Raw genomic sequence first — 17717 nt, 5'->3', positions numbered from 1 at the left:
CGGGCACCTGAGTCCAGATCAGAACCCCTGTATGAAAAGCCACATGCGCTGGTGAGTATATATAATTCCAGCAGTGTGGAGGGAGGCAGGGGGATCCCTGGGGCTTGTTGGGCCACCCTCTGCTGGGAAATCCCAAGCAAGTTCAGTGGAGAACAATTGAGCAAGACATCTAACATCAGCCTCTGGCTTCCACATGCATACACACAGGCACCACCTGCACACATGCACATGTGCATCCATATGGAAAACATAATAAATAATAAATGTAGGAAAATGATACCTCAACCAGTATGTAAACAATATTTGAAGTTTGCTGTTCTAATTTTAGAAATCTCTTACAAAGCAAGGAATAGAAAACCTTTGTAACTCTGTAAAAAAATAATATGCCAATCTCATGGAAGCACGTGCCTGTATTGTACAGCTTCTGGGGACATGGAATGGAAAGCTGTAATCCTGAGCCCAGGATTTTATAGTAGCCCAAGTAATATAACAAGACACTGTCCTAAATAAAACATGGGAGCAAGAAGGCTGGACAGCTGCTTAAGACACTCACTGCTCTCACAGTGGACTTGGACACAGTTCCCAGCACCCATGTTTTGCTACTCACCACCCTTAACTACAGTTCTCAGAAATCTGACGCCATTTTCTGACCTGCATGTCCCCACATACACATAGCAGACATAGAAGCATACACATGAATAAAAATTGAAATAAATACTAAAAAACATTAGCAGAGGAGATAGCTCAGTGGATAAAACACTTGCTGTGCAACTGAAGTACTTACTTAAGTTCAGTTCCCCAACACCCATGCAGAGAGCCAAGGACGGCCGCACACCTATAACTGACATTGAGGGACAAAAGCAGGTTCCGAGGGTCACTGGCTACCTAACCTAGCCAAAATGGCAAGCTTCTAGTTCAATGAGAACTGTTTCTCAAGGGAATATGGGAACGTGATAGAGGAGGAAACACAATGTCCTCCTCTGCCCCACATGGGTGTGTACATTTGCATAGTCACATGCACGCTACATACAGTAAAGGAAACATCACTAATATACTGAAATGGGAATCTTTTCCCTAAAACAGGGCAGAGACATTTCACCCAGATTGCAACTAGAATGCTTACTATCACTGTTCAGTTGAATATGGAAGTCCTAAATAATGAAATTTTTTCATTCAATTAAGAAATATTCTTAGAGTTTCTATTGCTGTGATAAAGCCCATGAACAAAAGCAACTTGGAGAGCAATGGTTTATTTCGTCTCATATTTCTTTTTTTTTTTTTTTTTTTTTATTATTATTAACTTGAGTATTTCTTATATACATTTTCGAGTGTTATTCCTTTCCTGGTTTCGGCAAACATCCCCCCCCCCCCTTCCTTATGGGTGTTCCTCCAACCCTCCCCCATTGCTGCCCTCTCCCCAACAGTCTAGTTCACTAGGGGTTCAGTCTTAGCAGGACCCAGGGCTTCCCCTTCCACTGGTGCTCTTACTAGGATATTCATTGCAACCTACGAGGTCAGAGTCCAGGGTCAGTCCATGTATAGTCTTTGGGTAGTGGCTTAGTCCCTGGAAGCTCTGGTTGGTTGGCATTGCTGTACATATGGGGTCTCGAGCTCCTTCAAGCTCTTCCAGTTCTTTCTCTGATTCCTTCAACAGGGGTCCTGTTCTCAGTTCAGTGGTTTCCTGCTGGCATACGCCTCTGTATTTGCTGTATCCTGGCTGTGTCTCTCAGGAGCGATCTGCATTCACATTTTGATCATCCGTCTTGAGTTTCATTTGTTCTAGGCATCTAGGGTAATTCAAGCATTTGGGCTAATAGCCACTTATCAATGAGTACATACCATGTATGTCTTTCTGTGATTGGGTTAGCTCACTCAGGATGATAGTTTCCAGTTCCAACCATTTGCCTACTTTTCACAAAGTCATTGTTTTTGATAGCTGAGTAATATTCCATTGTGTAGATGTACCACATTTTCTGTATCCATTCCTCTGTTGAAGGGCATCTGGTTCTTTCCAGCTTCTGGCTATTATAAATAAGGCTCACGATGAACATAGTGGAGCACGTGTCTTTTTTATATGTTGGGGCATCTTTTGGGTATATGCCCAGGAGAGGTATAGCTGGATCCTCAGGCAGTTCAATGTCCAATTTTCTGAGGAACCTCCAGACTGATTTCCAGAATGGTTGTAGCAGTCTGCAACCCCACCAACAATGGAGGAGTGTTCCCCTTTCTCCACATCCTCGCCAGCATTTGCTGTCACCTGAGTTTTTGATCTTAGCCATTCTCACTGGTGTGAGGTGAAATCTCGGGGTTGTTTTGATTTGCATTTCCCTTATGACTAACGATGTTGAACATTTCTTTAGGTGTTTCTCAGCCATTCGGCATTCCTCAGCTGTGAATTCTCTGTTTAGCTCTGAACCCCATTTTTTAATAGGGTTATTTGCCTCCCTGCGGTCTAACTTCTTCAGTTCTTTGTATATTTTGGATATAAGCCCTCTATCTGTTGTAGGATTGGTAAAGATCTTTTCCCAATCTGTTGGTTGCCGTTTTGTCCTAACCACAGTGTCCTTTGCCTTACAGAAGCTTTGCAGTTTTATGAGATCCCATTTGTCGATTCTTGATCTTAGAGCATAAGCCATGGGTGTTTTGTTCAGGAAATTTTTTTCCAGTGCCCATGTGTTCAAATGCTTCCCTAGTTTTTCTTCTATTAGTTTGAGTGTATCTGGTTTGATGTGGAGGTCCTTGATCCACTTGGACTTAAGCTTTGTACAGGGTGATAAGCATGGATCGATCTGCATTCTTCTACATGTTGACCTCCAGTTGAACCAGCACCATTTGCTGAAAATGCTATCTTTTTTCCATTGGATGGTTTTGGCTCCTTTGTCAAAAATCAAGTGCCCATAGGTGTGTGGGTTCATTTCTGGGTCTTCAATTCTGTTCCATTGGTCTATCTGTCTGTCTCTGTACCAATACCATGCAGTTTTTATCACTATTGCTCTGTAATACTGCTTGAGATCTGGGATAGTGATTCCCCCCTGAAGTCCTTTTATTGTTGAGGATAGTTTTGAGCTATCCTGGGTTTTTGTTATTCCAGATGAATTTGCAAATTGTTCTGTCTAACTCTTTGAAGAATTGGATTGGTATTTTGATGGGGATTGCATTGAATCTGTAGATCGCTTTTGGTAAAATGGCTATTTTACTATATTAATCCTGCCAATCCATGAGCATGGGAGATCTTTCCATCTTCTGAGATCTTCTTCAATTTCTTTCTTCAGAGTCTTGAAGTTCTTATTGTACAGATCTTTCCCTTGCTTGGTTAAAGTCACACCGAGGTACTTTATATTATTTGGATCTATTATGAAGGGTGTCGTTTCCCTAATTTCTTTCTCGGCTTGTTTCTCTTTTGTGTAGAGGAAGGCTACTGATTTATTTGAGTTAATTTTATACCCAGCCACTTTGCTGAAGTTGTTTATCAGCTTTAGTAGTTCTCTGGTGGAACTTTTGGGATCACTTAAATATACTATCATATCATCTGCAAATAGTGATATTTTGACTTCTTCTTTTCCGATCTGTATCCCCTTGACCTCCTTTTGTTGTCTGATTGCTCTGGCTAGAACTTCAAGAACTATATTGAATAAGTAGGGAGAGAGTGGGCAGCCTTGTCTAGTCCCTGATTTTAGTGGGATTGCTTCAAGTTTCTCTCCATTTAGTTTAATGTTAGCAACTGGTTTGCTGTATATGGCTTTTACTATGTTTAGGTATGGGCCTTGAATTCCTATTCTTTCCAGGACTTTTATCATGAAGGGTGTTGAATTTTGTCAAATGCTTTCTCAGCATCTAATGAAATGATCATGTGGTTTTGTTCTTTCAGTTTGTTTATATAATGGATCACGTTGATGGTTTTCCGTATTAAACCATCCTGCATGCCTGGGATGAAGCCTACTTGATCATGGTGAATGATTGTTTTGATGTGCTCTTGGATTCGGTTTGCCAGAATTTTATTGAGTATTTTTGCATCGATATTCATAAGGGAAATTGGTCTGAAGTTCTCTTTCTTTGTTGGGTCTTTGTGTGGTTTAGGTATAAGAGTAATTGTGGCTTCATAGAAGGAATTCGGTAGTGCTCCATCTGTTTCAATTTTATGGAATAGTTTGGATAATATTGGTACGAGGTCTTCTATGAAGGTCTGATAGAATTCTGCACTAAACCCGTCTGGACCTGGGCTCTTTTTGGTTGGGAGACCTTTAATGACTTCTTCTATTTCCTTAGGAGTTATGGGGTTGTTTAACTGGTTTATCTGTTCCTGATTTAACTTTACCTGGTATCTGTCTAGGAAATTGTCCATTTCCTGCAGATTTTCAAGTTTTGTTGAATATAGGCTTTTATAGTAAGATCTGATGATTTTTTGAATTTCCTCTGAATCTGTAGTTATGTCTCCCTTTTCATTTCTGATTTTGTTAATTTGGACACACTCTCTGTGTCCTCTCGTTAGTCTGGCTAAGGGTTTATCTATCTTGTTGATTTTCTCAAAGAACCAACTTTTGGTTCTGTTGATTCTTTCTATGGTCCTTTTTGTTTCTACTTGGTTGATTTCAGCTCTGAGTTTGATTATTTCCTGCCTTCTACTCCTCCTGGGTGTATTTGCTTCTTTTTGTTCTAGAGCTTTTAGGTGTGCTGTCAAGCTGCTGACATATGCTGTTTCCTGTTTCTTTCTGCAGGCACTCAGCGCTATGAGTTTTCCTCTTAGCACAGCTTTCATTGTGTCCCATAAGTTTGGGTATGTTTGTACCTTCATTTTCATTAAATTCTAAAAAGTTTTTAATTTCTTTCTTTATTTCTTCCTTGACCAGGTTATCATTGAGTAGAGCATTGTTCAATTTCCACGTATATGTGGGCATTCTTCCCTTATTGTTATTGAAGATCAGCGTTAGCCTGTGGTGGTCTGATAGGACGCTTGGGATTATTTCTATCTTTCTGTATCTGTTGAGGCCTGTTTTTTGACCAATTATATGGTCAATTTTGGAGAAAGTACCATGAGGAGCTGAGAAGAAGGTATATCCTTTTGCTTTAGGGTGGAACGTTCTATAAATATCCGTTAAGTCCATTTGGCTCATGACTTCTCTTAGTCTTTCTACGTCTCTGTTTAATTTCTGTTTCCATGATCTGTCCATTGATGAGAGTGGGGTGTTGAAATCTCCTACTATTATTGTGTGAGGTGTAATGTGTGTTTTCAGCTTTAGTAAGGTTTCTTTTACGTATGTAGGTGCCCTTGTATTTGGGGCATAGATATTTAGGATTGAGAGTTCATCTTGGTGGATTTTTCCTTTGATGAATATGAAGTGTCCTTCCTTATCTTTTTGATGACTTTTAGTTGAAAATTGATTTTATCTGATATTAGAATGGCTACTCCAGCTTGCTTCTTCTGACCATTTGCTTGGAAAGTTGTTTTCCAGCCTTTCACTCTGAGGTAGTGTCTGTCTTTGTCTCTGAGGTGTGTTTCCTGTAGGCAGCAGAATGCAGGGTCCTCGTTGCGTATCCAGTTTGTTAATCTATGTCTTTTTATTGGGGAGTTGAGGCCATTGATGTTGAGAGATATTAAGGAATAGTGATTATTGCTTCCTGTTGTATTCATATTTGGATGTGAGGTTATGTTTGTGTGCTTTTCTTCTCTTTGTTTTGTTGCCAAGGCGCTTAGTTTCTTGCTTCTTCTAGGGTATAGCTTGCCTCCTTATGTTGGGCTTTACCATTTATTATCCTTTGTAGTGCTGGATTTGTAGAAAGATATTGTGTAAATTTGGTTTTGTCATGGAATATCTTGGTTTCTCCATCTATGTTGATTGAGAGTTTTGCAGGATACAGTAACCTGGTCTGGCATTTGTGTTCTCTTAGGGTCTGTATGACATCAGTCCAGGATCTTCTGGCCTTCATAGTTTCTGGCGAAAAGTCTGGTGTGATTCTGATAGGTCTGCCTTTATATGTTACTTGACCTTTTTCCCTTACTGCTTTTAATATTCTTTCTTTATTTTGTGCGCTTGGTGTTTTGACTATTATGTGACGGAGGTGTTTTTTTCTGGTCCAATCTATTTGGAGTTCTGTAGGCTTTTGTATGCCTATGGGTATCTCTTTTTTTTTTAGGTTAGGAAGTTTTCTTCTATGATTTTGTTGAAGATATTTACTGGTCCTTTGAGCTGGGAGTCTTCACTCTCTTCTATACCTATTATCCTTAGGTTTGATCTTCTCATTGAGTCCTGGATTTCCTGTATGTTTTGGACCAGTAGCTTTTTCCGCTTTACATTATCTTTGACAGTTGAGTCAATGATTTCTATGGAATCTTCTGCTCCTGAGATTCTCTCTTCCATCTCTTGTATTCTGTTGGTGATGCTTGTATCTACAGCTCCTTGTCTCTTCTTTTGGTTTTCTATATCCAGGGTTGTTTCCATGTGTTCTTTCTTGATTGCTTCTATTTCCATTTTTAATTCCTTCAACTGTTTGATTGTGTTTTCCTGGAATTCTTTCAGGGATTTTTGTGACTCCTCTCTGTAGGCTTCTACTTGTTTGTTTATGTTTTCCTGTATTTCTCTAAGGGAGTTCTTCATGTCTTTCTTGAAGTCCTCCAACATCATGATCAAATATGATTTTGAAACTAGATCTTGCTTTTCTGGTGTGTTTGGATATTCCGTGTTTGCTTTGGTGGGAGAATTGGGCTCCGATGATGCCATGTAGTCTTGGTTTCTGTTGCTTGGGTTCCTGCGCTTGCCTTTTGCCATCAGATTATCTCTAGTGTTACTTTGTTCTGCTATTTCTGACAGTGGCTAGACTGTCTTATAAGCCTGTGTTTCAGGAGTGCTGTAGACCTGTTTTCCTGTTTTCTTTCAGCCAGTTATGGGGACAGAGTGTTCTGCTTTCGGGCGCGTAGTTTTTCTTCTCTACAGGTCTTCAGCTGTTCCTGTGAGCCTGTGTCTTGAGTTCACCAGGCAAGTCGTTTATAGCAGAAAATTTTGTCTTACCTGTGGTCCCCAGGCTCAAGTTTGCTCAAGGGGTGTTGCCTATGAGCTCTCCACGGCCTCAGCAGCCAGGAAGATCTCGCCGCCTTCCGGGAGGTTCCGTGCACCAGGGTTCCAGATAGCTTTTGTTTTCCTCTGGGGTCAGTACTGTGTGCAGCGTGCAGTCTCTTCTGGTTTCCCAGGCGTGTCCGCCTCTCTGAAGGTTTAGCTCTCCCTCCCACGGGATTTGGGTGCAGAGAACTGTTTATCCGGGTCGGTCCTTCAGGTGCGGTGTCTCAGACGCAGTGGATCTGCTGCTCCTGGGCCCTCCTCTCACGGGTACCCAGAGGCCGATACAGTTTCCTCCTGGGCCAGGGATGTGGGCAGGGGTGGGCGGCGTTAGCAGGGTCTCTTCCGCTCTGCTGCCTCAGGAGTGCCCGCCCGACCAGGCGGCGAGAACTCCCCTCCAGGGGGCCTGGGAGCAGAGAGCTGCTGAAGGCAGGGATCCTCCGCTGGTCCGGGACTCTGGCCAAACACCGGAAGTGTCCGGCCCCAGCTCGTCTCATATTTCTAGGTAACTGTCCATCAGTGAGAGAAGTCAGGGCAGGAACTAAATCAGGGCAGGAATGTAGAGGCAGGAGCTAAGCAGAAGCCATGCTTAAGGACCATCACCCAGAGTTGCACCATTCCTGTGGGATGGGCCCACGCACACCAATCATTTATCAAGAAAATGCCCCACGGTCATGTTTTTCAACTGAGGTTCCCAGGTGACTCTAACTTGTTTGAAGTTGACATTAAGAAGTAACTAGCTAATGACATGTAGTTACAATGTCATTATTTGTAAATGTCCTCATCTTGAATAGAAGAATAACAGAGAAGCAGAATTAGTAAGAGTTGGATGAGTAGTCTTGATTCAAGATCAACAGAAGCCAGGAGAAATTTTATACTAACATGCAGTGTTCTCAATAGCATCGAAAACTAGAGGTCATAGCTAGCATAGTGGCATGCTGTTAGTCCTAGCATTTGGGAGACAGAGGCTGTGGAGGCATGGTGGTTGGAGGCCAGCTTGGTCTACATAGCTCCAGGCCAGCCAGAAGCTACAGAGTAAAACCTGCTTATGTTTTTAGACTCGGGTCTCAAAAAATTAAAAAAAAAAAAAAAAAAGGCTATGAGCGAAGTAAAAATGTAATTTTTCTATCAAAAACATTTTTAAATTAATGTAGGAAAAGACTATCTGAAAACAGTCCGTCCACACTTTGGAGTGGATTAACCAGGTATTCCATGAGTCAGAAAGAAGCCCAGCGGGTAATCCACTTGCTGTGTAAGCCTGGCGACCTGAGGTTCAGTCCCCAGAATCTTCAGAGTTGTTGTTTGGCCTCCACAATCCTCTGTAGCGTGTACACACGTACATGAGCACTCACACACACATATATATGCACTAAAATACATGTTTGATAACAAACCACTTCTGTTTGAACTATAAAGTCAGTGCACTACCAAGCACATTTCTAGCTGATTTCATATTTCAACACTAGAGATTGTACCCCATGCATACGAAACTCTATTACTGAGCTGCATCTCAGCCCACTGTAGCTGAATCTTCTGAGTAAATCAGTAGTCATTTGCTGTCCTAGACATTCACTCTTAGGAAAATAAAACAACAGTAAATAAGGAAGGGATGTTCTCCTATTAGGTATTAACAGAAAACTATAGTATTAAAAACAGTGTAGCACTGGCAAGATAACTGACAAGCATACCAGTAGACAGAGCAGGGGTAGACTTCACATCTGGATCCTCGATACTGTACAATGTGTCACAGAGCAAGTGAGAAAAGTATGGTTGGTTTGGGCCAGCACTGGAAAACTATTAAGTGTCTGAAGCAAATAAAATTGGGTTGCGGGGTTGGGGATTTAGCTCAGTGGTAGAGCGCTTGCCTAACAAGAACAAGGCCCTGGGTTCGGTCCCCAACCCAAAAAAAAAAAAAAAAAAGAAAAAATTGGGTTGCTTCTCATTTCCACATACAAAGGTAAACTACAAATAGGTTAAAATTTTAGGTATGAAAGGAAACAATCACCATCCCTAACCCCCAGCTGTATTACAGAGTAATAGTGATAAAAAAAATACTGCATGGTATTGGTATACAGGGACAGGTAGGTAGATCAATGGAATAGAATTGAAGACCCAGAAATGAACCTACACACCTATGGTCACTTGATCTTTGACAAAAAAGCTAAAACCATCCAATGGAAAAAAGACAGAATGGTGCTGGTTCAACTGGCGGTCATCATGTAGAAGAATGCAAATTGATCCATTCTTATCACCTCATACAAAGATCAAGTCCAAGTGGATCTTGAACCTCTACATAAAACCAGATACACTGAAACTAATAGAAAAGAAAGTGGGGAAGAGCCTCAAACACATGGGCACAGGGAAATATTTCTTGAACAGAACACCAATGGCTTATGCTCTAAGATCAAGAATCAACAAATGGGACCGCATAAAATTGCAAAGCTTCCAACCAACCAACAGATTGGGAAAAGATCTTTACCAATCCTAAATCCAATAGAGGGATAATATCCAATATATACAAAGAACTCAAGAAGTTAGACTCCAGAGAGTTAAATAACCTCTTTTAAAAATGGGGTACAGAGCTAAACAAAGAATTCTCAGCTCAGGAATATTGAATGGCTGAGAAGCACCTAACATCCTTAGTCATCAGGAAAATGCAAATCAAAACAACCCTGAGATTCCACCTCATACCAGTCAGAATGGCTAAGATAAAAAAACTCAGGTGACAACAGATGCTGGCAAGGATGTGGAGCAAGAGGAACACTCCTCCATTGTTGGTGGGATTGCAGACTGGTACAACCACTCTGGAAATCAATCTGGAGGTTCCTCAGAAAATTAGACATAGTACTACCTGAGGACCCAGCTATACCATTCCTGGGCATACACCCAAAAGATGCTCTAACATATAACAAGGACACGTGCTCCACTATGTTCATCGCAGCCTTATTTATAATAGCCAGAAGCTGGAAAGAACCCAGATGCCCTTCAACACAGGAATGGATACAAAAATGTGGTACATTTACACAATGGAATACTACTCAGCTGTCAAAAACAATGACTTCATGAAATTCAGAGGCAGATGGAATGAACTGCAAAATCTCATCCTGAGTGAGATAACACCCAATCACAGAAAAACACACATAGTATGCACTCATTGATAAATGGAAAATGAAAAAAAAACCCAAAAAGCTCAGAATACCTAAGATACAATTCACAAAGCACATGAAGCTCAAGAAGAAGGTAGACCAAAACGTGGATGCTTCAGACCTTAGAAGAGGGAACAAAATACTACAGAAGTAAATACAGAGACAAAGTGTGGAGCAGAGATTGAAGGAAAGGCCATCCAGAGACTGCCCCACCTGGGGGGATCCATCTCATATACAGACACCAAACCCAGACAGTATTGGGGATGCCAAGAGGCGCATGCTGACAAAGGATCCACATTTGGTTCCCAGCACTCCATGGCAGCTCATCACCGGCTGTATGTGGATGTGTACATGAGAGTGCACGTGTTGGGAGCTAGAGGTTCAAACAGTTGCAGTCAATTATGAGGTGGTGTGGGAATCAAATCCCCATCTTGTGAAATAACAGTGTATGTTCTTAATTTCTGAACCATCTCTGCAGCAGCCTTAGAAAAGGCAAATCTATGATAGAGACACCTCCTGCCAAGGCCAATGACCTGAGTTCAATTCCTGGGACCCACGTGGTAGCAAAAGAAACTGCAGAGGATTGTCCTCTAGCTTCCACGTGCGTGTTATGGCATGCACATGTGCACACACCCATAGAAATAAATAAATGTGTGAGTGTGTGTGTATGCACAGATACATGATATATAAATGTTAACGAAAACCAATCTTCTAAGACTCTCTCTTGTGTAGGATTAGACAAGGACTTCTGCAGTTTTCCTTAATGTAACAAGAGAAAGCAGTGGTGGTGCTGGAGGACGGCTCAGTGGTCCAGAGCGCTTGCTGCTCTTTCAAAGGATCCACATTTGGTTCCCAGCACTCACATAGCTGTCTGTGATTCCAGTTCCAGGGGATCAATTATCCTTTTCTGGCCTCTGTGGCACTGGGTACACATGGGCATACTGAACATATATGCAGGCAAAACACTCATACACACAACATAAATATAATAAAGGAAGTTTTTAGTAAAATTGATGGTCTGCTGTCTAAAATATAACCAAAGGATAGAGCGGACAGATGTAAAAAGGAAACCAGAAATATTACAGACCTATAGTGAATCTTTCCAACAGCAATGATACAACAGTCTATACTAGTTTGAATGGCAAACATTGTACATCTGGGTATTGCCAAGCACTGTGGGATCTGGGACTGGCGTACAATTGATGGGTGTGTCATCTGGAGTGGCCTTAGACACAGTCTACTAAGCCTTAGTCTTCAGCAGAGAGATACAGAGGAAGAAAATGAGATGAAATTGGAGAGCCCTCTACTGAGGGCAAAGACAGAATATAAAAAAAAATGGAGGATTCAGCCAGGCAGTGGTGGTACCTGCCTGTAATCACTCAGGAGGCAGAGGCAGGTAGATCTCTGAGAGTTCACAGCTAACCTGCACTACAGAAGGAGTTCTAGGATACCTAAGACTACAGAGAAACTACAAAGTTTCCAGAGAAACTATTGTCTGGAAAAAAATGGAGAATGTGCATACAGAATGAAATTGCCAAGGTTGAAAGGAATGAATTATGTAGCAAAGAATAGCATGGTGGATCTTAAAATCAGCATGTCAAAGCACCAGAGAATGCTTTAAATAATGAAAATTCTTTCACAAAATAAAATATACATTTTTGTATCATTTAAAGCAAAACATGATGCATGCTTAAAGGATTTACCTGTGGTTGAAGAAAGAGAGATGAAAGAAATTTTTTGAAAAGAAAGCTATGAAAGTCTTGCTTCTTCCCTAACTCTAGGACTGGCACCTTTCTCCTCTTGTTAGTGATCCCAGCGACAATGGGATTATCTCATGTTTGCCCAGTGATTGCTAACAGCATTTGAGGCAGTGATACGTAGTGATTGAGGCTCTATAACTTAGCTTACCAATATAACAGCACTGCATAAGTGAATACTTAGTGTCCACCATAGTTCTAAACAGCCTGTAATGTGAAAAACAAAGTAACTTTGCAAACTGTTTAGATTTCTGTCAAGCAGACTTAAAAACTGGATTTGAGTAATAGACAGTGTAGGATATTAAGAAAATACTTTAAAAACAGGTAGGGTGGTGGGGGAGGACAAGGCAGTGGTGGAGGAAAGGGAGAAATAGAATCAATCATTGAATATGATTCTAAGAAAATACATGTTAAAAGCATGTAGAGCTTAGATACTGGAGAGTTGGCTCAGCAGTTAAGAGTACTGACTGCTGCTCCAGAGGACCTGGATTCAATTCCCAACATCCACACGGCACCTCACAGCTGCCTTTAACTCCAGTTCCAGAAGATCTGATGCCCCTTTTTCTGTCCTCTGCCAAGTACTGCACACACACTGTACACAGACGTACCTGAAGGCCAAACACCATACACATACAATAAAGATAACTAAATTTAAAGGGGGTGTTGGAGAAGTAGTTTGGAAGTTAAGAGTACTTACTGCTCTTGCAGAGAACCCACGTCCAGCAGCTTACAGTCATGTAATTGCAGTTCCAGAGCATCTGGCACCCTCTTCTGCTTCTGGAACCATGTGCACACATGGTGCACATGAGCACACACCGCTGTACACACATACACAATAGATGCTTTTCTAAAGTAATCAGGCTAGTGAGATGGCTCAGTGGTTCAGAGCACTCATGTGGTGGTTTACAGCCATCCCTAACTCCAATTCCAAGTTACCCAGGGCTTTCCTCTGACCTCTGCGAGTCAGACACACACAGTGCATACATACATGCAGGCAAATACACATAAAATAATTTCAAAAATTAAAAGCATACTTGTGTTGACAGCAGTATTGTCCACAGTAACCAAGAGTGAAAGTGACTTGAATGTCTACTTATTAGTGAATGAACAGACCGTCATTAGTAAGTTCAGTGTGGCGGTATCATATGCTGCAACGCTGAAAATGTGGAGGGCATTTTAAAGGAAATAAGCTAGTCATAGAACAAACAGTGTGTGATCTTACTGGTCAGTTGTCTAAACTAGGAAGGAGAGCAATGCAGTTTGTGGGCCTAGGGTTTCGGGGTGCAAGAGGGACAAGTTTAAAAAGAGCTCACAGCAATGTGATTGTGCTTTATACTGCAGAACTTGGAGAGGTTCAATTCAGACCTGCCTGAAACTCACTTTGCTATCCAGGCTAGCCTCGAACTCACAGCAATCCTTCTGCTGACTAAATACTGAGATCATAGGCCTGAGCCACTATGCCTATCTGCTAAATGCTAGATTTCATATTTATGTGACGTTTTATCACTATTAAAAAGCATAAAGGTATTTATTAGTAATAAGTGATTGTACGTTGATGTATACTTGCTAATTGATTGTTACCATGGATCCCATGCTATGGTGTAAATTTCTTAAGGTATCCTTTTCTTTCCTAGGCGTCTTTAGCAGAGACAGATAAAATCACCCTGGAGGTAGCAAAACTTATCAAAGATGACTTCCTACAACAAAATGGGTACACTCCTTATGACAGGTATGCTCGCCGCCCTGATCCCTTCTTTGAGGAGTTTCTGTTGTGTTTTAGCAAAGAGCCACCTGCACAGTGAAGCTTCCTCATATGCGTGCGGTCTGGTTCAGTATATTGCTTACTTTATATGTTCATAGCAGACATCTAATATGCCCCTTGCCTCAGTCTGCTTGGTAGTCAAATTCTGACAGTATTTTCATCCCAACCATCTATAATTAGAGTGAATTGTGGCTTTGTGTGCAGACCTGGGGGAGCATCACCTGCCTCAGCTTTCTTCCCTGCTGCTTTCTACCGGCCTCGCCTAAGGATTTGTTTTGTGCTTCCTCTGCCTTATTTCATGAGTACTAAATTTCTTGCTACAAAGAAATCTTGCTGAGTGTCCCCGCCACCTTCTTCCACCACTTCCCCATGCTTTTCTGTTTGCATATTCTCTACTAGTGCTGGGGCGTTTTCAAGAGAACCTGTTTTAAACATTAAGAATTTGAGTCCTTTGTCTTAAGCTAGCCTTCTCTCTTTAATCGTATTTGACTCCATTAAAAAAAAAAAAGAAAGAAAGAAAGAAAGAAAGAGACAGAGAAGGGGAGAAAGAGGGAGGAAGGGATGGAGGAAGAAGAAGAGAGGGAGAGAGGGAGGGAGGGAGGGAGGGAGGGAGAGAGCGCACTAGGGAAATGGCTCAATGTACCTAGTTTTAAGTCCCCCAAATCCACACAAAACGAAGCACAGTAGCACATATTTGTGTCCCTTCCTCCTATGGTTTAAGGTGGATGCTGGAGACAGAATCCTAGGAAGCTCATGGACCAGCTAGAGGCTAGTGTGGCATTCACAGCTTCACAGCAGTGGACAGCAGAGGCTCGCAGAGAAGATGAAAGGCAAGGGCTGACCCCAAGATGAAAGCTGAGCAATAGAAGGATTGATCAGAATGTAGGGCAAGTAAAAAATAGGCCAGTGTGTCAGCCTCAGAACCCTGTTCTGTCCTGAATGGAACCACTACAGGAAGAAAACAGGCAGAATTCTTTAGAAAAATTGTAATAAGATACATGGAATTGAGTATTTGTGTGTGTGTCTGTGTGTCTATGTCTGTCTGTCTGTCTCTGTATGCTTTTAAAAGGTATGGGTACATAAAAATGAGTATACTTAAAGGAAACAGAGGACTGTGGGTATGGAGGGAAATGACAGCTTCCCTGCCAGTGAGAAAAAGTGAGGGAGGGAGATATGGGGGTGCGGGATCGGGGGAGATCGGGGTGACTTTAGCAACTTTTCAGTTCTCTGCTTCCCTAGTTATTATTCCTTAAACCTTACCTCTGGTCACAAGGGGTCTCCACTACTCAGTTGTTTTACTATTTGAGCTACGTACAGAATTGCGTGTGCGAGCCGACTGCTGACTAGTCACTGGAGTGCGGCAGTGCTGCCCCAGCCTTCTGACAGTCTCAGCAGAATAGTCAGCATCCTCTCAGTACTATCCGTGTCCCTGTGCGCCATCTAACTGTCTTTACCCCACTGTTTCAGTCCTTATGTATCGTCTAGTGAACGGCAGCGGAATGTATACTACAGAAACGAATGGCTAGGGATCCATAGCTAGATTCCATGTAGTGAAGATATGAATTTGCTTTGTAGGTTGTTTTGCTAACTCCCTGTTGTTCGTTTCCCTAGGTTCTGTCCATTCTATAAGACGGTGGGGATGCTGTCCAACATGATTTCATTCTATGATATGGCCCGCCGGGCTGTGGAGACCACCGCCCAGAGTGACAATAAGATCACATGGTCCATTATCCGTGAGCACATGGGGGAGATTCTCTATAAACTTTCCTCCATGAAATTCAAGGTATATTTGCTTTCTACTCTAGCTTTTGTTAGTAAGAAACCAACTGTTCTTTCCCACACCCTCTTCCTCACTCCTTCCCTCCCGTCTTCCTTCCTCCCTACTTCCTTCCTTTTTTCCTTCGCTCTTTCTCCCTTCCTCCCTTTTTTTCCCTTTCTATCCTATTTGAGTTCCAAACTCGAGGTATGAAATTTGCATTTTTCTTTTCTGTTGAAGATTTATTCTCAATTTACTTATGTATGTATGTGCATTTGTCATACATACATGTGCCACAGGTGTGTAGAGACTGTGGAGGCCGGAAGTAGGTGCTGGACTCCTGCAGCTGGTACGTGCATGCAGTGAGGTCCTGAGAGCTCAGCTTGGGTCCTCTGAAAAGGCAGCAAGGCGCTATCTCTGAGCCCCGTGCACTTTCGTCTTACGCTGCTTAGGCTGCATAAAACCAAAACAGCCTTCCAGGCTCTGTTCACTCGGAGCTCCAGTGGTAAAGATTGTCATTTCTGTGCGGCTGAGAGGCGGTCGTCTGTTAGAGCACCTACTGCCCTTACAGAGGGCCTGTGTGCAATCCCAGCACCCCACCCACATGGTAGATTACAGCTCCTGAAATTCCAAGGATCTAGCACCTTTTCTGACTCCCAAGGGCTCTTGCACACAAATGATATACAGATATACACTCAGACACACACGTGCATTTTTAAAAAAAGATTATAGTATATCATATCCAAAATAAACCCTAATTTTTGTCTCTGTCTTAGCTACTGGCAAAGTGTTTGATGAATTAGATTACATTTCATTATTTCTCATGTCATGATTTACAAGCACATATAATAATCATCCATTAAAAATGATGCTTTGGGTATATTTATGCTACAGAAACAGAGGTCCAAGTCTAGAAGCCACAAGGTTACTTAGTGGATAATGGCCCTTGCTGCTAACCTCAGTGGCCTGGATCCAGTTAATGAGCTGTATTAGATTACTGTCCATGTTTCACTTCATCTGAATTTTAACTTCCACGTGTTGTATACACACATCTAACGTGTGATGCTACAAGATTCCCACTAATTTACACATCGCTAAGGTTTGATCATTGTGGGTCAAAAGCAGGCAAACTTCAGAATTGAAATGTTGGTTTGGTTTTAGTCCAGTTGTACATTCCCACTATAAAAGAAAGTTGGGTTTACCTGTGACTTACCAGTGTCCTCGACTTAAGTTGTCACTCCATATTAATACATAACCTATCACACATCTAGAAAGTCCTTCGCCATAGGTAAATTTGTGCTGTTTTCTTTTTCAGGACCCAGTGAAGGACGGCGAGGCAAAGATCAAGGCCGACTACGCACAGCTTCTTGAAGACATGCAGAACGCATTCCGTAGCCTGGAAGATTAGAACTGTGACTTCTCTCCTCCTCTTCCGCAGCTCATACGTGTATATTTTCCTGGATTTCTCATCTCCAACCCTTTGCTTCCATATTGTGCAGCTTTGAGACTAGTGCCTCGTGTGTTCTCGTTCATTTTGCTGTTTCTTTGGTAGGTCTTATAAAACACACATTCCTGTGCTCCGCTGTCTGAAGGAGCTCCTGACCTTTGTCTGAAGTGGTGAATGTAGTGCATATGATACACAGTGTAACATACACATTGTAACATATACGTTCTGTAAACTTGTATGTAAGGTGACTACCCCTTCCCTCCTCTCCAGTAAACTGTAAACAGGACTACTGCATGTGCTCTATTGGGGATGGAAGGCCAGATCTCCATACCGTGGACAGGTACGTAAGGAAACTAGACCACTTGCAACTTAGTGTTTGTTGAGTAACCATTTTGCAGGAAGTATTTCCATTTAAAAAACAAAAGATTAATGTTCCAATTATTTGTAGCTTCCCCAGTATCAATCAGGACTGTTTGTGGTGCACTTGGGAACTATTTTGTTTTCCTAACAGACATTTGCAAGGCTGAACGTAATAGATAAATCAGTTCCCTCTGAAAGTGTGAAAGTAAAAAGAGAGCTAGGTGGTCAAACTTAAATTGACATCGTCTTGTTTAAGCATATTTTATTTCACTAAGAGATTTAATATCAAGGACTTTTATATACTCAATTACTAGGAAATCTTTTTTTAAGTACAATTTAAAAATCATTGAAAATGTGATCCACATCATAGCCATTTTCCTCATATTTAGTCAGATGAGCTTCTCAGAGTGGGGAGGGTGGGGGTTAGAATACCACAAGGA

The 17717-nt window shown here is 41.8% G+C and overlaps 1 protein-coding gene across 1 annotated transcript in view; it reads left to right on the top strand.

The window, feature by feature from the left end:
* The window catches only part of Atp6v1a (ATPase H+ transporting V1 subunit A), a 55294-nt gene extending 38024 nt beyond the window's left edge, over positions 1-17270 (top strand). Inside the window, exons 13-15 of the mRNA XM_032900224.1 lie at positions 13587-13681; positions 15326-15497; positions 16786-17270. Of these exons, the coding sequence (XP_032756115.1) occupies positions 13587-13681; positions 15326-15497; positions 16786-16878 (360 nt within the window). The 3' untranslated portion in view covers positions 16879-17270. The remainder of the gene's footprint in view (positions 1-13586; positions 13682-15325; positions 15498-16785) is intronic.
* Positions 17271-17717: the final 447 nt, after the last annotated feature.

This window comes from Rattus rattus, chromosome 4, assembly GCF_011064425.1.
Source record: "Rattus rattus isolate New Zealand chromosome 4, Rrattus_CSIRO_v1, whole genome shotgun sequence".
Lineage (NCBI taxonomy): Eukaryota > Metazoa > Chordata > Mammalia > Rodentia > Muridae > Rattus > Rattus rattus.
Note: the sequence above shows the minus strand (reverse complement) of the source record. Positions and strands in the feature narration are given on the sequence as shown.